This window comes from Corvus cornix, chromosome Z (genome assembly GCF_000738735.6).
Source record: "Corvus cornix cornix isolate S_Up_H32 chromosome Z, ASM73873v5, whole genome shotgun sequence".
Lineage (NCBI taxonomy): Eukaryota > Metazoa > Chordata > Aves > Passeriformes > Corvidae > Corvus > Corvus cornix.
In genome coordinates, this window is record NC_046357.1 from 21,479,104 (window position 1) to 21,505,470 (window position 26,367).

The 26,367-nt window shown below is 45.1% G+C and overlaps 2 protein-coding genes across 4 annotated transcripts in view; one reads left to right on the plus strand and one right to left on the minus strand.

Annotated features, from left to right (window-relative positions):
* The first annotated feature begins 2,789 nt into the window (after window positions 1-2,789).
* On the plus strand, window positions 2,790-11,134 carry SIGLEC15 (sialic acid binding Ig like lectin 15). The gene is made up of 5 exons (XM_019292001.2): window positions 2,790-2,841; window positions 4,703-5,086; window positions 7,575-7,934; window positions 8,891-8,921; window positions 10,707-11,134. Exons 1-5 carry the CDS (start codon window positions 2,790-2,792, stop codon window positions 10,801-10,803), a joined length of 924 nt encoding a protein of 307 aa, XP_019147546.1. The 3' UTR covers window positions 10,804-11,134.
* A 1,706-nt stretch (window positions 11,135-12,840) lies between these two features.
* The window catches only part of EPG5 (ectopic P-granules autophagy protein 5 homolog), a 55,084-nt gene continuing 41,557 nt past the window's right edge, over window positions 12,841-26,367 (minus strand). For 2 of the 3 annotated variants that reach the window (XM_039567047.1, XM_039567046.1), the window contains exons 33-44: window positions 26,128-26,335; window positions 25,318-25,393; window positions 24,389-24,492; window positions 24,019-24,194; window positions 23,339-23,524; window positions 21,624-21,833; window positions 21,322-21,466; window positions 20,063-20,305; window positions 18,842-19,061; window positions 17,119-17,334; window positions 15,864-15,978; window positions 12,841-14,814 (exon numbers count right to left, since the gene is read on the minus strand). In XM_039567047.1, coding sequence (XP_039422981.1) covers window positions 14,632-14,814; window positions 15,864-15,978; window positions 17,119-17,334; window positions 18,842-19,061; window positions 20,063-20,305; window positions 21,322-21,466; window positions 21,624-21,833; window positions 23,339-23,524; window positions 24,019-24,194; window positions 24,389-24,492; window positions 25,318-25,393; window positions 26,128-26,335 — 2,082 coding nt within the window. In that variant the 3' untranslated portion in view covers window positions 12,841-14,631. The remainder of the gene's footprint in view (window positions 14,815-15,863; window positions 15,979-17,118; window positions 17,335-18,841; window positions 19,062-20,062; window positions 20,306-21,321; window positions 21,467-21,623; window positions 21,834-23,338; window positions 23,525-24,018; window positions 24,195-24,388; window positions 24,493-25,317; window positions 25,394-26,127; window positions 26,336-26,367) is intronic. The other variant, XM_039567048.1, reaches the window with a different exon arrangement.

Here is a 26,367-nt window from a genome sequence, read left to right on the forward strand (position 1 = left end):
GAGCACACATGATGCTGAAGTAATTGAAGTAGAAAACCTTGGAGCTGAAACTAAGACCTAAAAGGGAGGGAAGTGGGAACACCTGCCTTCACTCTGGTCCCTGAATTAGTGGGTGCATTGTCAGCACAGGTACAGCTACACAAATAACTCCTTGCTTCAGTCCTCAGTGACAAACCTGGGACCAGGAGGGACGAGTTCTGCCACGCTCATCTCCAGCCACACGTTGCAACCTGGGTGCAGATCACCACCCAGCCACAGAGTCTTGGAATAATTTAGGCTGAAAAGCCCTCTGAAACCATCCAGTCCAGCCACTCCCCCCAGCACTGCCAAGGCCACCACTGCCCCATGTCCCCAGGTGCCACATCCACACAGCTTTTCAACCCCTCCAGGGATGGGGACTCCACCCTTGCCTTGGGCAGCTGTGCCAGGGCTGGACAACCCTTTGGTGAAGAAATTTTCCCTAACAGCCAATCTAAACATCCCCTGGGGCAATCCCTCAATCATTTGTCACAAAACACGGCAGGAATTTCTTAGGGAGACAAGAAAAATGTCATTTTTTGCAGCCTTTAGATTTACCAGTACTAAAACAAGTATTTGATAAATATGGATAGCATCCTGGTTTTGGTGTTGGACCAGAAGCAGGCTTCCATACTGAAATCTCACATATTATTTAAGCACAGACCAGGGAAAAAAGGTCGCAGAGTCTGTGGATCACACAGCAATGGATGATTTTGTTTGCAACATTTTTTGGCTGATTCAAATAGTTGTAAATTTTTTCAGCTATACATTATCAACTCTGTATTTTAAACACTCAAATGCCTCATTCCAATAGTCATGGTCCAAAAAGAAAATCAGTCCACAGATAAAACTCGAAGGGTTTGTAGTTCTGCTCTGATTTACCAGATATTTTTCTAGGAGATGCTGCAGTAAAACATTAAAGAGGAAGAGGATCATACTGGTGTTAACTGCAGCTATCCTTTACATGAATCATTTATGCTGCACTGTAACAAGATGTTTTTAACATGGATTTCACTTTAATCTTTTACTTCAATCCACTGAGTCCCACTGTGCCATGAGTAGTGAAATGCTTAAAAAGAGTCACACCACCAAAAACTTTACATCACAAATAGATAGAATCAAACTGCACACAGAGGAAGAAGGGGGAGGTACACAGAAAAGGCACATATCACAGATGTGATAGGGATTACAGGTCTCTTGCTTCCACCACCCTTGCCCTCAGGTTTCTCAGCTGCTGCTGGCATGACTTACGTTTTACAGCTGCTAAGGACAGTTTGCAAAGTAATTAGACCTGGGTCCTAATGCTCCTACTCAAGGATGACATGCATAGGGACTGGGCAGGGATCTAAGCCCGTATTTGAAATAATAACACTCTTGGCCAAGTAGCAACAGGTCCAAACAACCATAAATAAGAGCTGCATACTCTCAGAGCCTCCTCCAAAAAGCCTGGGGAAAACAGAAATCTCTCTCTTCACAAACACTACAAACAGAAGAAAGAAAGGGATCAAAAAGCAGCGAACACACTTCCCACTATCACATCTCAAGGTCCCTCTTCTAGGAGGCTTTCCTCAAGTTCAGAAGAGAACAGGGCGCTGGTTCTGGGCACAGAGAAAGTGGCAGCGGCGACTCAGCAGCATCTTATCCTGGCTCTGGGAGCCCTCCAGTGGCTGCCGGCAGCGGGAATCACGGAATGCTTTGGGATGGGAGGCGCCTGGAAGCTCATCCCGTTCCACCACAGGCAGGGACACCTTCCACTATCCCAGGTTGCTCCCTGTCCAGCCTGTCTGTGAATCCTGCTGCTGTCCCCGTCCCCGTCCAGGAAGGAGGCAGAGGGGCCCTACAGCAGCATCCCAGACGAGGTGAGATTAGTCAGGACACACCATCCCTCCCTCCCTCCCTCTGGCCTGAAGCAAAGGCAGCAGACCTCAAGCTAAACCCAGACAGGGAATTCGTGCCCCAAGGATAAACTTAGTCCCGAGATCACCATAAGGGGGATGACGAGGGGGAAAACACGGTCAGCTCCCCACAGGCCCCGAGCTCTGCAGATGAGCAAACTGCACAGTAAATTTGCTAAAGCTAAACCCAGAAGGAAAACAGCGAGCATTTGCACAAGGATGCTGGGCAAAAAGCTGGAATTCAGCTAATTTCAAAGGAGGGAATGACTCATCGCTCATCGGGGTCATGTGAGTGTGGACAGAGCAAGGTGCCAGGGGACAACAAACCACTCATCTACCAGTGAACCTTGGCACAAGTGACTTCAAAAGAAGAGTGGTTTGAGGTTTTTTTCTATACCTAGGGATGAAAACAACCAGTGAGCACAAGGAGTAAAGCACAGCTGGTTTGCAGGCTCCAGGTTCAGGAGGAGGCTGCCTGAAGCCAGGACAGCAAGAGTCTTGCTTGTCACACCCTCAGACAGATTGCAAGGATTTCCTCCAGCCTGGTGAGTTGGTAGCACTGCAAGGCCATCCCTTCTTGCCCAGTCACACACATGGCATGGGTGTTTGCAGCCCCAATCTGCAATCCCCTCCCTTTAGCTGGAAAATGGTTAATACTGTGATTCCTTCTGGTGTAATTTTCATATGACTGACCACAGAACTATTAATATCTGAACCCGGAGGTGGTTCAGCTAAACGACTCATTCACTCCAAGGAGAAGAAAACCACAACTTCTTCTACCCCTGGAAAAACCTTTTGTGACCGCAAGACCAGTAGCTCAGATGTAAGGAGATGGTTCTGGTTTGCTGATGCCCTCAGGGGAGAACATCAACCAGCATGAGAGAGCTCGGCTTGGTTCTGCTGTGCCTCCTTCGCATCTCCAGGAAGGGTGAGTTCTGAGCTTGCTGTCAACCCCTGTCTGATCACAGCTTCTCCTCTCACTCTAGTCCGAGTGCCAGGGAACTGCCTGCTACAACAAACTCTCCAAGAATTGCACCCTCCATTACGCTGCTTAAAAGCATCCTGAAATTCCAAGTGCATGTGACAACCCTGGGAAACTCAGAGAGGTCCTCAGTTTGTGGGGGATTTTTGCTTTTTTTTTTTGTTTTTCTAACTTGTGCAGGGAATTCATCTAACTTTTCCCCAGCTTTGTCAGGTGGATGCAGCATTTTCATCACCACCCTCCTTTCATATTCCTTAGGAGTTATTATGCAACAGACGCAGTATTTTCCAGTTCCACTGAGCACTTAAGCTCTCATTTAACTTCAAATATGCTCTTAAATTCCATTAAACTCTCTGAGATTTGCTAGAGACACTGTTAAACAGCATTTTCCAGAGAAAGGGTAGTGCCTGGGCTGGACCCCAGCTCTTGCTCTTGTCTTCATGACCTTTCCCACTGACAACCAGCAGATTCACTCATCTTGACAACCCTTTTTGGGAGTTACTTTCTGTAAGGTGGGCAGGCTATTTGCCTCTCTGTTTCTCATGAGAGCGTCAGTTCCAGGAACAAATGGAGCCTGGATATAACAAAAGGAATATGGCAGGCCTACCACGCTGAAGCTTTAGAGTTAAGGGTAAATTATACACAGAATGTTGACAACTCCCTCCACTCATAACTAGGCAAACTGTGTTTCCATGGAAATGGGCGGAGATGTTAGCATTAAAAGCACTTATTTTTAACATTATTTTTCATCTGGAAGGCAAGGGGGGGCTTATGTGCCAAAAAAAAAAAAAAAAGAAGTTCTTTGCTTAAGATTGAAAACAAAGAAAAAACTAATCAAAAGGGTGGCAGAGAGAAGCAAGTTGTACTCAGAAGCACATAATCTACAGTTCTCCCAAAGTAAAGGTTGCAGTGACATGCTGCAAAATAGCTAAAACAAGAGCAAATAAGCTAGAAAGCAATAGCAATTACAGTTTTCAGTGCCAGGTCCTTGTGCTCCAAACCCATGAGCTTCACGAATCTCCTGCAGTGCTGCAGCATAGTTTATTAGATTACCTGGGCTGGAAAAGGTGCCCGTATCGTTATTGTGTATGACAGGGCAGCACAACTCCAGATCTCAGTAATCAAAATACTGGCTTGGAGCTGACTCGATGTAAATACCTGAACAGAGAACTGGCCCTAGGACGGCCTTTGTCCATTGTGTAGCACACAATAGATGACTACAAGCTGCACTGCCACAGAGATATTTGTCAAGTGTTATGGTCCACAGATACAGGAACAAAAAACAAATCTTATCTTTGAGTCTGCAGGAGTAATCTGACAGCTGAATGCCCATATGGTGAAGCCAGCAAGACCAGGAATGGGTGGAACTACTTACAGGACACTTTTACATTTCACAGGTATCCCCAGCTACTGAGAGCCCCTGATCTAATGAAAGGAGTTTTTCATAAGACAGGAATGCCAGCACAGATGTTTCTGAAGCCACAATCTGCTGCTACAGCTGTTGGTAGTAGCAGAACAGTGGGTGGATAGACGTGTCTATATATTAAACTGAAAGAGGGGAGATTTAGATTAGATATTAGGAAGAAATTCTTGGCTGTGAGGCTGGGGAGGCCCTGGCACAGGTTTCCCAGAGAAGCTGCGGCTGCCCCATCCCTGGAAGTGTCCAAGACCAGGTTGGACAGGGCTTGGAGCAATGTGGGATAGTGAAAGGTGTCCCTGCCCATGGCAGGGGGGTGGAATGAAATGAATTTTAAGGCCCCTTCCACCCAAACCATTCTGCAATTCCATGATCCCTTCTTGCTTGTAGGTGTGCAGTGCAATGGCTGGTCTGTCCACGTCCCCTCTGACGTTACTGGAGAGCTTGGGAAGATGGTTATCCTGCCCTGCACTTTCACACACCCCTACAAAACATTTGACCGGGCCCTCACGGCCATTTGGAGGATCAAGGAGCCTTACAATGGCACAATAGTCTTCAAGTGTGTGAGCCAGAGCAGCAGCGAGCTCTGCAAGACTGCCATCAGCCACAAGAGTAAGTACAAGCTGCTGGGCAACCCCCGGCACAAGGACCTGTCCATCAGGATTGACAACCTGACCTGGAGCGACAGCGAGAGGTACTTCTGCCGGGTGGAGCTGGCCGGAGACATCCACGACAAGTATGAGAGCAGGAATGGGATAAAGCTGCATGTGATTGGTAAGAGGGTGCGAGAGACAAAGGAGGTAAAGCCACCCTCTAGGGAAGAGCCACAGGATGTGGGAAATGACAAATGGTAGCAGAAGTTTACCTGAGATGGTTTTCCAAAGGGTTGGCTTTTCTTTCTCCGTTATAGCAGGGAATATTCACTGTGCTCCTCAGTCTTCCAGCATAAGACAATGAGCACAATGCAGGGAAGGGAATAGGAACACAACCAGTAAGGAAATGGCGAGGCTCTGGCAGTCGGGGTGAGAGCCCACCAAAAGCTGAGCATCCCACTTAGTCCCTGCAGCACAGGAGCAGGGCACACAGCAGAGGCAAGCTGGGGTGAGCCAAGATGGGGTTAAAGACATCCTCTCCATCAGAACCTGAACTGGACAGCCCAGGTGCTGACCACACGTTCACAGGCGCTAGCACAACAGGGCGTGGGTGGTAGCAGGGGATTGGAAAGACAAGATACCTGGTACCCAGGTAAAATAAATCCAGAATCCTCTGGAGCGTGAAACATGAAGTACAAATGTCCTGGAAAGCCAGCTCAGAGCAACAAATGTCAAATGCTAATCCCACTTCCCAGGGCAAGCTCACAGATCAAGGGGGAGCTAGGAGAGAGGCCTCAGAAGCAGACTCAGATCTTACCCAGGCCATGAGGTTGGGTGATTTTGCTTTTGAGAGGGAAGTTCCTTATACCTGCTGTGCAGCGTGGGTGTTCAGATGGGACCCAAGGATGAGCTTGGTTGTTTCTTGAGAAGTTCTGCACAGTTGAGGCTCTCCTTCAGTTGCCCCAGCTCATGAGCACCCACACACAGCAGGACCAGGCCAGGATGGCAGCAAGACCTGTTTCTCAGGGGATTTTTACACCAGAGGAATGATAACACACACACAAACAGTACCCTGCTTGGGAATAGGCCCTGACGCTGTGATTGGGAGGGGTTAATTAATGCTTAAAAGGTTAATTTAAAAACCAAAACACAGAGACCCATGACACACAGCCTCAGATTCCTCTTGCACTGTGTGGACGAAGGGGAAGACGTGCTGTAGGTGGTTGCAAACTCTATTTTTGTTGTCTAGTCTGAAAAAAAATGAATTCCTGCTCTTCGTCTGTAAGGATACTCACTTAGTGCCCTTCATTTTCTGTAGCACCTTTTTGAACACTTCCAGGGAAAAGAGCTCCACCATCTCCCTGGGCAGCCCCTTCCAATGTCTAATCACCCCTTCCATGAAGAAATTTCTCCTAATGTCCCACCTAAAGGTGATCTGGTCACTCTGGGGCTGGAAAAAACCACCAAAAATAGGTTGTGGCAAGAAGCAGAAATTTTCCTATAACTAACCTGCCAAATCTGGCAAGTCCCAGGCACTGAGCAAAGGGCTCACACAAATGGGTCCATCCACGTGCGTTCTGGAGGTCAGGAATTGAAGGAACAGCCAAAAAATACTTGCGCAGAACACTGTGGTTGACATGTCCTGGACCACGTGGACTTGCAGCCAAGTCCAAAAAGGTCACCAGCTGCACCTGTGCCTACAATGGTGGGTGGTACTTCTCTGCCTTCTGCCACCAAGGAAGGGCACAACAGTTGAAGTTGGTCAAGGTTCAGAAAAATGAGTGAGGCATTACTGGGATAAAACAAACAGAGTACACATGCTTGCATCCAGGCTTTGCTGGGTGAATCCTTTTGCCCCTCTATCCAACATGGGCTGGGTGGGGGAATCTAGGGGAAGAAAGTGCCAAGAAAAACAAGGAAGGAGAGGGCTGATCCAGACATCTATAGAGTCATAAAACAGTTTCAACTGAAGAGAATCTTTAAAGCTCATCTCGTCCAACCCCCCTGCCATGGCCAGGGACACCTTCCACTAGACCAGGTTGCTCCAAGCCTTGTCCAACCTGGTACTGGACATTTCCAGGGGTGGAGCAGCCACAGCTTCTCTGGGAAACCCCTCTTTTCAAAAAATTTCCTCCTTACATCCAATCTAAATCTCTATTCTTTTAATTCCAAAACATTAATCCTTGTCCTGTCACAGCAAGTCCTGTCCCTATTTTGCTTGGAGCCCCTTTAGGCCCTGCCAAGGGCTCTGAGCTCTCCCTGGAGCCTTCTCTCGTGCAGCTGAACACCCCCAGCTGTCCCAGGCTGGCTGCAGAGCAGAGGGGCTCCAGCCCTGGTGCATCTCGGTGGCCTCCTCTGGACTGGCTGCAGCAGCTCCAGGTCCTTGTGCTGTTGTTCCCCAGGGCTGGGGCAGCTCTGCAGGTGGGGTCTCCCCTGAGCGGGGCAGAGGGGCAGAATCCCCCCTCCCTGCTGCCCACGCTGGGGATCAGCCCAGGGCACGGGGGGTTCAGGGGCAGGGCAGGTCCAGCTCTCCCCCACCAGTGCCCAACTTCACCCTGAGAGAACAATGCTGAGGGTCCACCAAGACCAAAACTTCACTCCGGGGGTTTTGCACCAGACCTGCCTTTGCAGCCTGACCCACTTTCCCTCCCCTGTTGCGATTCCCACAGCCGCTCCCAGGATCATTAACATCACAGTCAGCTCCAACAGGGACCACACCTTCCAGGCCCGCTGCACGGCCGAGGGGGAGCCAGCGCCCGCCCTGACCTGGACCGGACCCCTCTACGGCAACCCCAGCTCCACCAGCAGCTCCGGCCACAGCGTCACCAAGGAGCTGCGGTCCCTGACCCACGACGGGAAATACACCTGCACTGCTGTCAACAGCCACGGCAGGGCAGAGGGGGCCCTCTACTTCTACAAACTCAGAGACTCCGACAGCTCCTCCTTCATGATCCTGATCTTTGTGCCGCTGGGAATCAAGGTGCTCATTTTGCTGGTGATGCTGAGCTTCACCGTTTTCTCCAGAGAAGGTCAGTGTCCTGACTTCCCTCCCGCCGACTGGCAACCAGGGATGGGTAGAGCAGAAACAGTCAGGCAGTGTGTTTGTTTGTTTGCGGGGGGGGGCGGGGGGGGAATATTAATGATTTTATTATTTTCTACCCTAGGAGGATAATTCTAGCAGGAAGAGCCAAGAGCTCTTGGCTGGCTAGTCACAGCCTACTGACACAGGGGGCCTTTGAAAATTCAGAGGGGGCAGGAGTTTCCCTGTGCCCAGGAAGAAATGTTAATAAACCAACAGAGGGGAGATTAGTGGAGAAGCCACGGCCTACATAACCAGATTTTTTTTTTCCTTGAAGCAGGCTAATTACTTCCCCTGTAGCTCACAGCCAGGATTTCCCTTTGCTGCATCCCACACAAGTTTAATCTCCTGGGATGAGCACCCTCATTTTACAGATCGCCCTTGTCAGTCCCCCAGGGCCTCACTACCCAGTAGCCAGCATTTGAGAAATCCCACCTTCCAGCCACACCAAGGCTGTGAGATCAGGGAATGCCCAGCTTACAGGAGATGAGGATCAGCCCATGGACTGACGGATATGACATCCCAAGCAGCCAAGAGGCCACTGGCCCCCAGCCCTCCAGTGCTGCTGAGTGGTGGCATCGACAGGAGGGGACTGAGGGGAATGAGATGTCCCACCGCTGGGACTCATCTGTAGGGACAATCTGATGTCACACTCATGGAAGCCACCACTTGATTTGAACAGTAGAAGCTGTCAAACCAACCAAAAATGCTTTTGTTCCTTATATTCCAGTGCCTAATTCCCAAGAACATGAAGAGGGCCACACACCTGACATCAGGGCTTCTTCCCACTCACTGGAGTGCCACAACCACCCTCCAGTGCAGCTTCCCAACAGCTCTAGGTCACTCCTGGCTTCCCAGCCCACTTTGATCTCATTGCTAACCCACATCATCCTTCCCACTTCACAGGTTCCCCCTCTGCTCCATCCAGCCTGGCCAGGTAAGGATGTCTTGCCTTCTACTCATGTTATCCTGCAGGAGAGTGAGGATGGCCCAGGTGAGAAGTGCAGTGTGTCCTTGGTCTTGGTAACAATTCTCTGGCCTCAGAGCAGGCTCCTGGGGCAAGGAAAGGGTTCAGCTGATGCTCAGGTGAGCCAGCATGAGGGAACAAGGACTGGACACTGCTGGGAGGAGGTTCTGGCTTGGGCACAGCTGAGAGGAGACCCCAGTGGTGTGAGGACAAGGGACTGGGCAGCAGTGTAAAGACCACAGCACACGGCTGCTACACCAGCAAAGGGCTAACACAAGTTTGGATGTGCCTTAAGCCCAGAGCATGGCTGGAAGGCTCCAGGTAGCCTGGGACAGCTGGGGGTGTTCAGCTGCACAAGAGAAGGCTCCAGGGAGAGCTCAGAGCCCCTGGCAGGGCCTAAAGGGGCTCCAGGAGAGCTGCAGAGGGACTGGGGACAAGGCATGGAGGGACAGGACACAGGGAATGGCTTCCCAGTGCCAGAGGGCAGGGCTGGATGGGATATTGGGAAGGAATTGCTGTCTGTGAGGGTGGGCAGGCCCTGGCACAGGGTGCCCAGAGCAGCTGTGGCTGCCCCTGGATCCCTGGGAGTGTCCAAGGCCAGGTTGGAGGGGGCTTGGAGCAATCTGGTCTTGTGGAAGGTATCCCTGCCCATGGCAGGGGATGGCACTGGATGAGGTTTGAATGATGAGGTGCCTCCCAACCCAAACCATTCCATGGTTCTGTGATGCCACGTTAAACTAACAATGGATCATCCACCCAAGGGAAAGGCCAGGGATGGAGTCTGTGCTGACACTGTCAAACAGAAATCTTCCCCTCCCTCTGCACCCCAGTTTGTAATGGAGCAGAAGCAGCTGCCACACCAAAGCTGATGAGCTCAGCCAAGTGTGCAGGGAAGGTATGGAGACAGCAAACAGCCCAGCTCGGGTGTGACAGGGCCTGATTCTTGGGCTGGCATCCACAGCATGCTCCCACAAATCCCTGGCATTTCCCATTACCCAGCACAACACTGATCTTGGACACTCCTGACAGATAGGGTGGCCAAACTACTGGGATGGGAAAAAATAAATTTAAAAAAAAAAAAATCCCACCAGAAACAACCCTTGGTCTAATGGTACAGAAGATGTATCTGAGGTCAAGGATAATTACATCTGCATGGGGCTGCCGCCTTTCAATCTGAGTAGTTTCATTTCTTTGTGATACCGCCCTCCTGAGTTACCCCTACATGTCTCCTTCCCTGACCTTACCCAAGAACAATGGCCATGGCCATCCCAGCAGGACAGTCAAGCATATAGGGCACAGCCAAAGAAACAACAAGGAATTTAATCCTACAGTCAAATTTGTAACTACTTGTAAAAAGGCATAAAAAAAGCATAGTTTTGCGGATTTATCAGGGTAAACCACACTGCACCCTGGGTTATATTTGCATAGATACTTACATAGATAAGAAGGCTTAAAGCCAACACTTACATAAGAAGATCCTTCACAGGAGAGGTTTGTGACAACCTCCCGAGGCTCTGAGCAGGACAGTAGCACAGTGGATGCTAAGGGTGCAGGAGATTGCTCTGCATACTTTAAGATGTAAAAGCTTTTAAGCTGTAAAACAGCAGTTGCAACTCAGACCCTTAAAAACTACTGTGAAGTAGAAGAGGATCTGTCTCAGAGTGTCACAGATGCTCTGACATTCACTGGAGCCACTCGCAAAACCCGCAGCAGCCTGAAACGTGCCCTCACCTTTCCCACATCTCCTCCTGCCAGGCCACAGCTGCCAGAGTGCACCTACGAGAACTTTGACCGCAGACACGGCGGCAGCCAGACCCTGCCCACAGGAGGGGCCGTGCCGAGGCGCAGCTGAGCAGGGGATGTGGACCCATCCCCACCCGCTCCCCCCACGGGTGTCCTTCCCCAGGGAACACAGAGCTGGCCTTGGCTGAGGCACAGAAGGTCAGACCAGCCTCGGGGAGGTTGGAACTGGATGATCTCGACGGTCCCTTCCATGATGCTGTGAGTTCCAGCCCTGCTGCTCCTCACAAGTGAGAGCAGCCTTTAAGGGGAAACAAGAAAAAAAAGAAGGGATGGAGCTGGAAGAGCAAAGCACAGGATGTCAGTTTTACCCTATCTGTGTGTTTTTAGCCCGTATCAGATATTTAGCAAGCAGGTGACAGTATAAAATTGTCTCACAGCTTTTTGCTTTGGTATTTTTCAAACATTGCTCCGAAAAGCCGTTTTCACCACTCCACTTGTCCAACCACATCCAAGTGGGCTACCGACATGTTTCAAATACTAGCTGTGGCAAAACACTACTGGAGTTTCTGATGGGGTTTGTTTCCTTTTTTAAAATTATTATTATTATTATTATTCCTAAATGTCCAGAAGAGTTTATTTAAGAGTTTAAAGGAAACCTTAACTTTAAAGAGGCATCCAAGCAAAAAAGGAAGATGGTTTCTAAAAACTGGTAGAGCTGAAGGCAGGACATAAGAAGTCTAAACTAGTCTGTGTTCTAACTTTACTGCAGCTCTGAGTGCCCAGAAACTCAGAGCTTTGTGATAAATGTGCTGTGAAAATGTTCCAATACACCCAATTTTTGGGTCTAAACCATTTCCATCCCTGTGTTACACAGAGAAGTTTTTTTAAGGCCTGACTACTCATCTCTTAAATCTCTCTTCTGAGATGAAGTCACTAGTACAAAGTCACAAAAAGGCCAAGCACAGACAAATCTCTAACCCAACTGTAAACATCCTCCAAGGTGAGGTGAACAGGCCCAGCTTATGGTATAGGGCAATGTGGGTCAACCTGGAGTCCTGCAGAGGCAGACAGATGCCCAGGATAAGGCTGGAAAGAGCAACACGTTGGCTTAGATGAGGAGGAGGAGAAAGAATTAAGAAAGAGCAAGTGGCTTGAACCTACTTTCACGTTTCTACTGCTGGATTTGATGCTCTGTGCAGCCATCCCAGTGCAGCAGCTCCAAAACTGTTCCCTGCACAATCCTGCCCCTGGTAACAACCACCAAACTGCTACTGAAATACCATCAAGCCTGCAAGCTCAACCCCAGGCTGGGAATCATTATTTTAAAGTTCACCCCTTCGTAATATCTGCACTGGGAAAGCAAAGCAGAATTTTAAATTACTTGGCCAGGATGATAAGGGGAGAAAAGAAAGAAATAGATGCAAGGATATACTTGAACCTGATCTTTTAAATCCCAGCTTAAAATCCCAGCAGTGACAAAGCCAGATTTAATAAAAGTAAGAAGAGATGCAAAGAGAAAAGGGAAGTTAGAGTAGACAGTGTAGTCACAGATCTGTGAGCTCGGTTTCACAGGTGTCACAGAGGAAAGAGACCTCAGAGATATTAGCTGGACAAATTGAATTGGATTTCTGAGCCCTTATGATTTACAGACAGACTAATGAGAACCCACTTCTACCTGTGCATGAGATTGAGGCTTGGCTTTCTGAATTTTTCTTTCAAAAATTACTTCTTTTAACTCAACTAGTTTGGGTCCAGACAGAAGCATCAGACCTCGTGTCCCAAAACCAACTCATTCCCCCTGGTCCTCATGGGAGACTCAAACACCCACTCAAACCAGTATAAACTGGAGGGACAGTGCACACACCAGGAGGCTTCAGGTACTGAACTCATCTGGGAGGTGCAGGGAATGCCAAAGTCTTTCCAGTAAAACTAGAAAGAATAAAAAGTCAATCTATTGGTCACCACTTGGAAAATAAGGCCTCAAGCTCTGGAGTTCACACTTGCACAGAGAACTACAATTCAGGTTCAGACTTCAGCCACTGCCACACTGATCATGAAGCCAGAAGACTGGTCTGTGGGGACAGATACAGCAATTATGTGTTATCTGATGTGGATCCTTCTACCAAGTTGAAAATACCACAGTGTCTGTTACAAATTGCTTGATTTTCCTTTTTTATTTTGCATGGTCTTTGCAGACAGAGCATGTTATAAATACAACATTTGTAAAAACTCAACAGCTGAAACAATTCCTCATTTTGAAAGTGCATGTCAAACACATATTTCTGACTTCTTCACATTTATATGCAACTGATCAATAACATTGAGCCTAATAAACCCAGTGGTTTTAAGTCTTTGGGGGCAAAAGCAGCAGAATGTATTCCTCCAGACATGAATTTTCCAAAAGAGTCTGTTAAAAACCATGCTGCATTGGTATCTGGTTACTATATAGGGGGATGTACATATATATATTTATTTATAGGCTCGCAGATAGAGCAAAGAACTCTAAGACCACATTAAAATGACGGTGATCTAATGACCCAGCTGGCATAATTAGCAGAATCTGCCAAGAAGGAAAAGGTGATCTGTCCTCTAGCACCAGAACCATGGTTTAAGAGCAACAGTTCAAAGCATCATTGACCAGACAGCAGGTAGCACATTTCTATCCCCTATTGACCAGAACTCATGTTTTAACGTGCAACCGTGTCATAAACACAAAGGCACAATTAATGGAGGAAGAGAAAAAGCGATCAGTTCCTTCACAGAGCTGTAGGGACTGGGACTGCAGGACCTTGGGACAGCTCAAACAGATCAGTGATTAAAGGGACATCAAACAAGTACCGGGAAAATTCTCCTTCTGCTTTTCCTAAACAAAAGTGCATCCTATGATCAGACAAGGCAACAAAAGCAGTGATCATCCAGATGAAACAACAGATTTACAGGCTCATGGTTCATGCTTTGGCAACAGAATTGTAACAAGTGATCACCAAATTTAATACAACAAAAATGCCTCTTCACAGTGTCATCTAAAATCCTGTCATGTCATGCCCAGCTAGGCAGAAGAGAATAAGCTTAAGTGGTGGTTGTTAAACATTTCCTAAACAACCAGACTTTAGTAATTAAGGAATCCTATTTAACGTGATCATAACTGACTGTTCCCCTCTCAGACACTGGAGATCCAGAAAATATGTCTCTGGATTTAAATCCCCTTGAACTTGGCTAGAAGTTACTTGCATTTAATCAAGCAATATAGATGCAGACACACTAATATTTAGAAAACAGGAAAAAAAAAAAGTTCTTTAGTTCCTATTTTTGTTGGTATTTACAGAAGTGGTCAAAGATTGTAGGCATGCCTCTAAACTACAGATTTCTGTGGGATAGCAAAAAAGTCAAGATTTAAAATACCATCTTTTCAAATACAGGGATTTCACAAAAATCACTAGACACACACTCAGGTAAGACTCAGAGGTATCCTGGTTAAGAAAGTCAAACCTCTTTTACACACAGTCCTCCATTCACTTTGAACTGGTCTGAGTGATGACACACTGGAAAATAAAAAAAGGCACCAAGCAAAAATTTCAGACACTACAGGATGAGCTGTGCTGACTAGTGATTTGTACACCTATCCCCAGGCACCCTTCTCTTCAAAGGGCACCACGCACAGAAGATACTCAAGTGCTTTCAGTCAAAAAAAAAAAAAAAAAAAAAAAACAAACCACCAAAAAAAGCCCCAAGAAACCCAAACCATTAAGCAATTCCACAGGCCTAAAATTCAAAAGGAAAGCAAGAAAACCTTGAAGTGGAGAAAACTTGACAGTGTGCAGTTCCTATTCACAGGTCTGACTTAATTAAAGTGGAACTCTGAAGGTAAAAATCATTTGTGCAATAAGGACGCTGTTTGTAAACCAGAGCCGCCGCCGGCCCCGCGCGCCCAGCGCCGCTACCGAATGCTGTCCAAGTAATGCACTTCTGGGTACAGCGTGTTCACGAGCAGGGACAGGAGGTTATTGCCATCCCGAAGGCAGTGCTCGGGGTGCTTGATGAACACAGAGGCCTGGGAGAGCTGCTCTTGGAAATCCATGTATTGTTTGTTGGATGACATGGCTTCGAGAGCATTCAGTGCCTACAGGGAGAAGGGAAGATGCTGTTAGCTGTGTGTACCTCGATCCGTAACACACCACCGTCTGCACAATTCCCCTAAAGGATCCTCACCTCCACAGAGTACTCAGAACAAAACAACTGTAAACTACAATCCCATAACAGTGTTTCAAGTCAACTTGTATTTGTCAAGCTGTTCTCTCCCCAAGATCAACACAAAAACTGTCCTATTAAGGCTTCCTAGGATTCTGTAACCCAAATGTTGTAAAATATTTACTTCATGAACTCAAGACATGGTTTCACAGAAATTATGTCAAACTACAAGCTGCAACACACTTAGATCTTCACTTTAGGTTGTTCTGAATATATTGACTTTCGTAGAAGTATTGTTTTGTTCCCATTAATAGTATTAAAGTTAGATATTAACTGTCAAGTTAAAAATTTTATGCAGAGAAGTCTACGTTGGCAAGTCTAGCAAGGGAAAATGTAGAAAATATTTCTGAACAAGTTTTGTTCTTTTCTTAGAGAATCAAGTTGTACTGAGCTACTTTGCTTTGGTTTCCAACCAACAGCTCCTTCCTCTTCTCAAGAGCTTACTGAAAGAACACCACGGTCAGTGCACATGCTAAAGGAGGAATGTTTATTTGTCACAGGACTTTTAAGCCCTGACTGCACATAAACAAATGTCAGTGTGAATGTAGCCCTGCTTTATCACTGAAAAGCAGTGCAAACCACAGCAGCACTGTTTTTTCCTGTTTGTTTTAAATTCCTTCTACCTGCTATGTTCCAAACTTTCTGAAGTCGGGTTTTACAGACATATGTTCGTCTGCCCCTTTTAATTGTGTAAGATTAGAAAATGGTGCCTTCATATTCATGCAAAACACTGTAAGTTTTACCCAGGATCACTTTAGGACAGAGTCAAACACACAGTCCTGCTGCCGAAGTTCAACAACAAGGTGAGAGCAGGATTTACCTTGAAGAAATGCTTGCAGTGACTCTTACAAAGTTCACCCCAAAAGCTAAACAAGCACGCAGAGAGGGCACGTCAAGCAGCCAGAGATGGGCACACCTCACCTGCTGAGCCTTCTGAGACAGCCTGGGCTCCGACCCAGCCTTGAGGCGCACCTGGCTCTCTGCAGGGATCTGCACCAGGAGGAAGGTGGACAAACTGCGGGCAACCACCCGAAACCTGCACAGGGAGAGCACAGAGGGACAAGGTGACACCAGATTTTCACATCTCAGCAGCAGATAAATTGTAAGATCTAACCGTGAGGTATCTACTGCATGAGGTACAAAGTAAAGGCTTGAGAGGATCTATTCCAGTGTCACTTCAATATCACAGAATCCCAGAATGGTTGGGGTTGGAAGGGACCTTAAACCTCACCTCATTCCACCCCTCTGCCATGGGCAGCAACACCTTCCACAAGAACAGGCTGCTCCAAGCCCCGTGCAACCTAGCCTTGGACACTTCCAGGACTGGAAGGGGATCCCAGCTTCTCTGGGTATACACACAACAGGACACAACACATACTAGAAGATAACAAAATACCCTTCACATGAAAAGTTGCATCAGTTTCAAGCCTAGCTGAAATACTCCTCACCTCACATCTGAAATACTCCTCGGGTGACAGAATATAAAACATTATTACGGCCCAAATCAAGGGATGAGTTGAATGACACCAAAAATTCAGGGCAATTTGAACAGCACTGCATCCCAGAAGGTCTTTATAAACACAAAGTTATGTTTAGGTGCAGGGTTGAATTGGTGTTCCACAAACAATTATGGGATTTTTTCTCAGCATTCTTTCCACAGTGAACTTGATTTTGACACCTAACAAACTTAGTGTCTCTCTTTAGAAGGTAGACCGAATCACAAGCAAGCACATGCTCCTTTGAGCTTCTCTTAACATTTCCAATACCTCAAGGTTAGGACAGAAAATGCAATGTGTCTGCTTTTAAACAAAATCTTGTGAAGTCTGTGTAGAAAGCTGAAGCAGTTTTCTACAGACCAGCTGGAAGTATCTCCCTCTAACTAACAGTTCAAATACGAAGTTTGTATCTGCCTACAAACTTTGCTGGAGGTGGACAGAATCAGAACTGCATTTTCTTTCCTTTTTCACCACCTTTGCAGAGGTTCATACTCGCTTCTTAACCTGATGAATACACTCCCTTGTGCTTTTTCTGTGATAGGTCCAAACAACTTTACAGATCTGAAGGCAGCCTGGATTCTGATCACCTTCTGACACTGCACTGGGCATTCTGACCCAGGCTGCAGTTTCTTCAACACCATGACTCAAACCAATTGACTCACCACAGTCTCAGCCCTCACCTGGGTGACAAAGGAGACCTCCTGCCTAACCCAATAGCACCAAGCAATCCAGAAGTGAGTCTCTCCTCAGCCAGCTGGCTCTGCCGGCCCTGGATGGACAGCAGGGTTCGGATGACAGATTCAATCAGAACAGGGTCATCTTGCTCTAGCTGCACCAAGGATAACTGCATGGCTTTATGCCACCAGAGAAACAGCTTTGCCTCTTCCTTTGCTGAGCTTTAGGGAAGATGTAAGGAGAAAAATTAGAGAAAATAAAAAGAGTCTGATGCATAGGTTAAGAAGTTTATTTCTCTCCCCATTAGATCCATGAAGAATTCAGATTGTTAATTAGTGACAGCTAATTTTATTACATAAGGATAGCATAAACTATACTACCCCACCAGTTATTATACTGCTGTAACTGCTACTGTTAGGGATTTGATCCACCAGCTAGCAGGTTTTAAGGGCCTGTAAGAGGACAAAGAACAGTGCTTCCTTTTAAGCTTTACAACTGGAAATAAATGATACTGCGGTCGTAAGTGGATTTAAACTTGCCTAAGACTTGGCACAAAAGGAATTAAGCTGTATCTTTACTTGTTTGTTCTTTTTTTTACTTACCAATAAAACACTTTAAGAAGCACTGGATGTTGTTACCACAACAATTTAGACTTTTAATATGATCCTTGAGATTAGGAAACATTGAAGATTTTTGTTGAGTAAAGCCCAAAATGAAGTTCCCCCTATGCTATTTTTAATCTTTCCCCAAACAGCTGGCAGTTCAAGTTAACAAGCTCAGATTTTCCACATAAAGCACCAGCATGAGTTTCCTGCATCAGACTATCCTCACATTACTCCTCCCAGTCATTTCCTATCCCAGGCAATCTCAGATCTGATGTTTAGAGCAAGGTTTAATCTGCTTTATATGGTGGCTTTGCTGTCTCCTTCACACCTTGGCAATCAAATTACTACAGTACGTACCACAGTGAAAGTGTTTTTTGAATTTCAAGAAACAGTGGGAACATACCTTTTCCCAAATTGTTTTACAGAAAATATGAACATTATCAACGCTAACACAGAAAAATGATAATCAGGATTGCTAAATCCTGGCAACTTCAGCAGCAACTCTAACTACAGTTGTTACATATGTTAAGTATTTTTATTTTGACCCCAAGGCTATGCATCCTTTCCCCACAGAACCCAGTTATCTGAGAAGTTTTACAGCAATACAGGCCACCAACCCTGGGCATCCCACCAGATCCACTGGCTCCAGACTTGGTTCAGAGCTGCTGCACAGGCCCCATCCAGCAGCTTTCAGCACCAGGTCTCTCAGAATGCCAGACTGAATATTCAGCACATAACACATCCCACCTTGTGGACACGCTGGGAAGTGGAACCCAGAGCGATTCACGGTTTGCTTTTGGTCATTTTAACTGAGCGCAAATCCAGGCTGTCATTGAAACCGAGCTCATCTGACTGAAAAATGACTGAAACTCACTAATTTGCTAGCAAATTAAATTTCTTCTTCTCTTAAACCACCACAGCTATTTTCTGTTGGCACTGCATATGGGTAGACTCAGTATTAGTAGATAGAGAAGGACAGGCCATTTCATCCAGCAGCCTGTTGAAATTAACTTAATTAACCAGGGCCACCTAATTATACCAGCTACACAACTCTAAATAAACTTTAATATAAATAATAATAATCTAAAAGTTTGGGCACATTCAGAAGCTTCAAGTTTCATACCTGGGGTACACTTGCTCCAGCCATTTGCTGATGGTCAGCAGGATTTTCATTTCATTGGTAAGGGTTTGGTCAGTGTTCAGGCATTGCAGCAGGTAGACATAGAGGGTCAAGTAGCTTCCTAAAGACAGGCACTCCTGCAGGAATTCTTCCATGGTTAGCTCAGGAACTTGGAGGGAGGCAAGTATAGGGCCCCAGCCTAACTCCTGGTGATGAGGGGAATCTTTGAAGAAAGCAGAAGAATAAAAAGCGTGTGAGAAAGCAGCACTTGGTAAAACCTAAGAACCAGGGCTACTAGTTAAGAGAATCTGGGCTGGTTTAGGTGTTTTTCAGGGAATCAGCATATCATGCAACTGATGGAGAGGAAAGAAAAATTCCACTATCATAGGGCACCTCCTTGAGGTCAAGGTGAGATTATTTCTCAGCATTCAGCCAGGACTAAAATTTGAACATTTTAGCAATGGAATTAGAAGTATTTCCCTCAGGTGTACTGAAATCTTCCACAGAGTGAAAGAAACAGAAATGTAGTTCCACAAGGATTATGTAAACAGAAAAATAGAAGAAAAAAGAAACCAAAGAAAACCACGCACACCACACTTACAGAGTTTTACCAAACCAGAGTATTTTTTTCTTAAATTAGCCTACAGAACACCCTACAGAGAAGGGGAAAAATGTCTTTTGTTCTCCTGGGGTGATTTTTTTTTTATGAAGTCCTCCACTTTAGCTGGAAAAACAGCCACACTACACAGAGCAAATCGGTTTTCACGGAGACAGGTATGGATATTAAGGAAACACACAATTAGAGCAGCTGTAAAACCCAAACCACAATCACAGAATCACAAAATAGTTTGGGTTGGAAAGGAACTAAAAGACCATCTTATACCACCCCCAGCCATGGGCAGGGACATCTTCCATTAGACCAGGTTGCTCCAAGCCCCGTCCAACCTGCCCTTGGACATTTCCAGGGATGGAGAAGCCACAGGTTCTCTGAGAAACTTGTGCCAGGGCCCCAACACCCTCACAGGGAAGAATTTCTCTCTCATATCCCATCTACCCTGCATCAGCGTGAAGCCATTTCCCCTTGTCCCTACCCATGGCAGAGGGGCCAGAACAAGGTGATCTTTAACACCCTTTCCAACCTCAAGCACTTCATAATTCCAGACAATTTGTGCACAGTGGCATCCCGGACTGATCAGAGACAGTGACACAGAGACAGGCTCCTACCCTTGCTGAAGTAGGAAGTGATGCAGGCCTCTGTGGTCTCGGCCATGTGGCGCACGGAGGCCAGGCTGTGGCACGCGGCCGTGAGGAGGGGCATGGCCAGCAGCCCCTGCACTCTGCTGTTGATCCACTTGCGCAGGCTGCCCCGCAGAGACTCGGCCGTGGTGATGCTGGAGTTGTTCAGCATCATCAGCGTTTCCATGAACAGGCTGCTGAGGGCCAGGTGGCGCGTCTGCAGATCCATGTCTGCAAGTCAGAAAGCAGAGAAGCATTTCAGTGAAGAGACGCTGGAACCCAGGTTCAGCTTCACCACTGGACACTTTGTGTGGACACTGGTCTTCCTCGTTACACATCTTTGTGGGCCATGGGCAGAAGAGACACAGCCCCTCACAACCATTTCTGCGGACTACAGCGAGACACAGTTTTCACCTGAACTCACAGTTTGACAGAGGAACCTCAAGATAGTACTGGTACTAAAAAGGAGATCTAGATAAATCCTGTGTGTCTGGACACACCATACCACTAGGGTACACCAATATACCTCTTCTATGTCAATACTGTCAAGTTTTACTAGCTTTATGATTTAGAACCATTTGTGAGAATCCACTCATAGAATCATAAAATGTTAGGGGTTGGAAAAGACCTTAAACATCATCTAGTCCCAACCTTCCTGCCATGGGCAGGGACACTTTCACTAGACCAGGTTGTTCAAGGACTTATCCAACGTGGCCTGGAGCACTGCTAGGGTTGGGGCATCTACAACCCCCCTGGGCAGCCTGTGCCAGTGTCTCACCACCCTCAGAGTAAAGACTTTCTTCCTAACATCTAACCTAATTTTCCCCACTTTAAGTTTGTAGCCATTACTTCTAATCGCTCAGGACCAAGAGAATGGATTTGTGTCATTCCTCCCTTTAAAAAAGAGGTAAATGACAAGTAAAATAAAAATTAGAAAAAACCCTAAACCACCAGATGACAAAGAAATTTATCCCTCAAGCTCCTGTGTATCAGCCAGTTTTATTCACAACACAACCCCTGTTTTTAATGTTGGTTCTGTCACTCTTGACAGCTCCGTGGAGTAAGATTCATATTTTTGCTTTGTGCTAATATACCACTTATATATACATCACCAAAGCACCATGCCCTGCTGCCTGTAAGGGACACATGACAGTAATGCAAATAATTAAATCATCACAGATCAATCTACTCAGCAGAACAAAGCATTGAACAGCTTTAAGGTGATTTGCCATTTCTTCAACACAAACCTGGGGGACTAAAGATGACTACATCATCTAGCAACTTGGCCATTTCTTGTTCCAAAACTGCAAGGGTTATCTTTCCACTTTGTTCTAAGGTGCTGAGGAACTGAACCACCTGGCGAATGTATGCTCGGCACTTCAGTGTTGCATCCTGTCAAACAAAATTAAAATCAATTAGGGGACCAAAAAAAAAAAAAAAAAAAGAAAAATCACACCTAGAACTCTTTCCTTATTCTGTAATATACACAAGCAGAACTTTGCAAAAGCCAGTAACAGCATGGAGATGCTCCAAAACTAGTTCAACTCACAAGGTGGATGTGACTATCCGAAGATGCCCCAAAGCCTGCTGAGATTTTCAGGAGCTTCACGATCAGTTCAGCTCCAGCATCCTTAGCAAGGATAACAGAGGGAGGGTAGTGACTGTTGCAGTAGCTGATGATGCTTTGGTAAGATGAAATGCCCACAAGCTGCCAAGGAAGGGAGCTGGTCTGTCCAAGAAGATTTATGAGTGGAGATTCCTGAAGATTTAAAGACATGGGTTTAAGCTACACCTTCTTTGCAGTTTTCAATTCATATGCACCGTACTCAATACTGGAAGGAAGATCTGGCTTCAGAATTTGAAGGAGATGGAGCAGAAAAGCCACAGAAATAGATGACCATTGGGAGTCTGTCTGAAAACCAATTCTTTATTCAAGCAGTAAGCTAACACATGTATTTCATCTCTAGCATTTGCAAAACTGTATGCAGACTGTTGCAGTAGCTCTAATCAAGCATGAAAGTCAGTGGAAAAAAATGTTAAAATCTGACATGTAAAAACGTAAAGATGGCTAGAAAGATATGGAGACCCTTCAAGTTAAAGTCACTTCAGTACAGGTTTAAAAGAGGCATTAAAATATTATTTTTAAAAATAGGTTCATCTAAGTTCACAGTAGAAATTGTGTCCCTAATTTTTGATTCAGTGAATCATCCACCAACCTGGGAGACTCCACATGTGCTTTTTCTCATAAACACCACCCTAAACAGCACAGCAGGGATGGAGACACAGCTCACACAAGCAGTGCAAGTCAGCAGATGGAAAGCTGTCTGTTTACAAGCAGCTCTCATCTATTCTTAAATATCTGCAGTAAAAAAAGAGCCCCCTGGACACAGAGAAACACCAGCTGGCATGGAGCTGAGTCAGGAGAGGTGCAGGATGAGTATCAGGGAAAGGTTCTTCCCCCAGAGGGTGCTGGGCACTGCCCAGGCTCCCCAGGGAATGGGCACGGCCCCGAGGCTGCCAGAGCTCCAGGAGCGTTTGGACAGCGCTGCCAGGGATGCCCAGGGTGGGATTGCTGGGGTGTGTGGGCAGGGCTGGGAGTTGGACTCCATGACTACTTCCAACTCAGGATATTCTATATCCTACTCTATGTTTCTACAAGTTTTAGAATGAACAAATACTAGAATTGTGCTGACAATCCAGAACTAACACAAATTACACTACTTCTACAGGAATGTGACACTGGTACAACAAGTACTTCTCAAGTTGCTCATGCCCTGGAACACAGGGCTGAGAAAGTTTGAGATTTAGATCAAGGCATCACAAGAGTGCTCTGGGAGGCAAAAACCTCCTGACAGTGTGTCAGTTTAACACACTGCTGGAGGGAAGGAGGGAATTCCTGAGGCTGACTCACACCATGTGCAAACAGCTATCTTCTGAAGCTTGAGAAGGTTCTGATAAGCAAACACGTTCAGGTCAAAGCACATGAACTCTGGTAATTTTCCTAAACTGAAATACAATGATGGTCAAAGGCTGCTGGTGACATCTTGATGTGGCATCTTGTAATGCCTCAGAGGAAATGGAGAACAGAAGATGCTGCAAGTGGAAGAAAGCTGACAGATGTGAAATGGGACTTCTTGAAGACAATCAAGACCCTCTGCAGAGTCCTCCAGAAGCAATGAACTGGACTTAGTCACATTGCATGTCCCTTCTAGTAAAGGATTATTTTTCTTTTAAGAGATGGGTAGGAACCTTCACAAAAATTACCTCTTTGCCTATAAGCTGTTCCTCCTTTGCCAACAGCACCATCATATACAGCAAACAGACAATCATGTTGTGAGTCTGAGGGTGAGGGTTGGGATTCCAAGCATCAGAGAGGACACTGACCCAGTTTATTTCACATAAAACATAACCCAAGAACAAGAAACAACTCTTGGGGCTGCCTCTTTCAATCTAGAAAGGAGAAAGGGAAAAAGGTGTGTAAAACAATGCAAGTACAATGTAAGATGTAAGTACTTTCATACTTTTTAGTTCCTTAGCCAACTGTAAATCTACAGCAGCATTTTAGGTCAGCAGAAGAGTAGACAAATGTCTTCTCTCCATCATTTCATTCCCCCTCTTGCAGCTTTACCTTGTCTCAGATGACTTGGAAGTGAGAACAACATGGCACTAGCAAAATATATTAAATCTAACTAAAAACATTATATACATAAGCAATAAATGAGACATTCAAGCACATCAACGAAAAGGGAGCTGTACAGCTCCCCACAACTTTGTCTAGGACTCAAAAGCACTCCTTTACAAAAATCCATCACAAACTGAGCAGCTGTGAATGCTACAAACAAACTTTAAAAGCCTACTTGCTAAAAGAACTGTCTCTTGCTCTCCAGCTCTTTTCGAGGGCAGCACTGACTTCGAACTTAATTCAACAGTTCCCATGAACTCACTTTAAAGAACTCTTCCATAAGCATCTGGTCGGGATGCATTTCCTTCCATGGAAGCCTTCTGAACTCAGTGTGGAAAGCATAGAGAATAAACTCTGGCATTTTGGGGGCTGTGCAACATTCACAGTAATGCATTAGGTGTAACCAGAGAGCCCCATGGTGGCTTGGCAACAGCTTTTCTAGAATCAAAGAAAATTGCTGAATTAACAACAGAAAAAAATTCAGATAAAACTTGCTTTCAGAAGAAAGTATATTTCTGAAGATGAAAACTTGTGAGTTACACTAAAATACACTCAAAGAAAAAAATGCACACTAAATTTCTGTGGTTTTTTTCTCCAAATCAGAAGTGAGGAGGTTAGGATTTCATGCTCACCTTTAAAGCTCTCATGCAAAAGCTTGATGCAATCTGCAAACAAACCGACCACGGTGGAGGCTACAGGAGTGTCACTCTCCAGCCAAGGGTAGCAGGGCTGGCTACTGAAAACAGGCACAACACAAATTTCAGTGTTCAGTTACCTGATCATAAACATTTGCAATTTAAATATTCTAAAGCAGTGAAGTACAAGTATCAGCAGTTCTCCCACTTTCAGCTCTTTGGGACTCTCCTCTTCTTCCTTAGAAGAGCTACATAGTTTACTATCCCACTGAAGAGTAACCAGAAATTACTTGTTTGGTATTTCATGATGGAATTAAAACAACAGAGTTTCTCAGTGATATTATTCACCAACTGCAGACAACCTTCTAACTTCAGTGCTGACAGTGCATTCACAACTCCAAAAGCTTTTAATTTTGAAAGAAAGCACAATTTGAATGTATAGTAGCATAACTAACTTTTCACGTGAAGGCAGAGGTACACAAGGCAATAGATCATCACAGCACTGATTTAGCCTGAAGTTTCTTTACATACCACTGGCATTTGGGGTTATATTTGTTTGGCTTTTTTGTTTTCTTTTAAACAGGTATTATAGATATTATGGAAGCTAAAAAAAGGGAATCTGAAATTCAAGTTTCAGCGTTTTTAAAACTGAGTGAAATCCTTCACATAATCAAGCTCTGCTCATGTTATTATTGCAAGATCTTTGTCATATCTAAAATAATTATTCTATCCAAACCTTGGAAAATTTGATGTAGGTCATTAATTAGTTCTGTAATTATTAAGGAAATGACAAAGTGAGACCTATTTAAATGGAAGGCAAGACAGTCACAAATTATTAAAAACCAGGTAATAATGAAAGTCATTCTTACAGGACTAAAGTCCCTACTTTAGCAAAAATTAATTTAATTTTAAAATGCAATACATACCTTGCATCTTCTTTATCCAAGACCAGTATCCATGGTTTAAAGAGTCCAGCAATGACTGAATACAAGGACTGCAATGCTAAAAGGAAACAAAACAAAGTTGCTTTTTTCTTTCAAATCAACAACAGTGAACATATTACACTTTTCTAAATTTGCATATAATATCCTTTTCTCACTCTAACATTCACAGAATTATAGAATAATTAAGACTGGAAAAGACCTCTAAGATCATTGAATCCAACTATTCAATCAGTCCTTTCTAGTCAAATAAGAATTTAAAATACAATATGCTTGATAATAACTGTTAACAATATGGCTGTATGAACAACCATCACGAGCATTTTGCATTGTTAAGATGTTTTATTAGTATAATTTTAATAATACACCAGAGATTGTGGGGGTAATGATGATCCACACTTTAAACCTCCACATACTAAAATGTTTTAATTAAAATTTAAATTAAAATTAATTAAAAATTAAAGTAAAAGCCAACTTTCTCCAGATCTAAATCATGCATGATGAAATTCAGTAGTATCTCTTTCCAAACCTCTGCTCAGTGCAAAAGACTATTTTTCTTGAAGAAAGTGCAATCACCTCATAAAATAATTTTGAAGCAAGCTCAAATATAGAAGAGCCTCCTTCTCAGATTATAAAGCATAAAGTCCTACACGGCCACGAAGTAGCATCAACATTTCCCATCTGTATTTTAATACAAATGCAAAGTAAAAAATTTTACTGTTTATTTAAATGGCCCTTAACAGGCAGAATTAGAGAAATTAGGTACTTAAGTAATTTGCTTTTAAGACACATTACCTGCTAAAATTCTGCTACTCCCAATAGGTTCTTGGGCTAAATTGTCAACTTCAGTGTCAATAAGTCGTTTAATGAGATACTCCAGGAATTTGTTCACTTCAGCCACATAAGGAGTCCATTTTGAAAACAGGCCGAAAGTCCTGAAGTCCACCGAGGCCAGTCGGAGTTTGCAGAAGGATGTAGAAAGCCATTCTATTGTCTCTCTGACCTGTAAAAAGAAGGAAGCTGTTAATCAGCTGC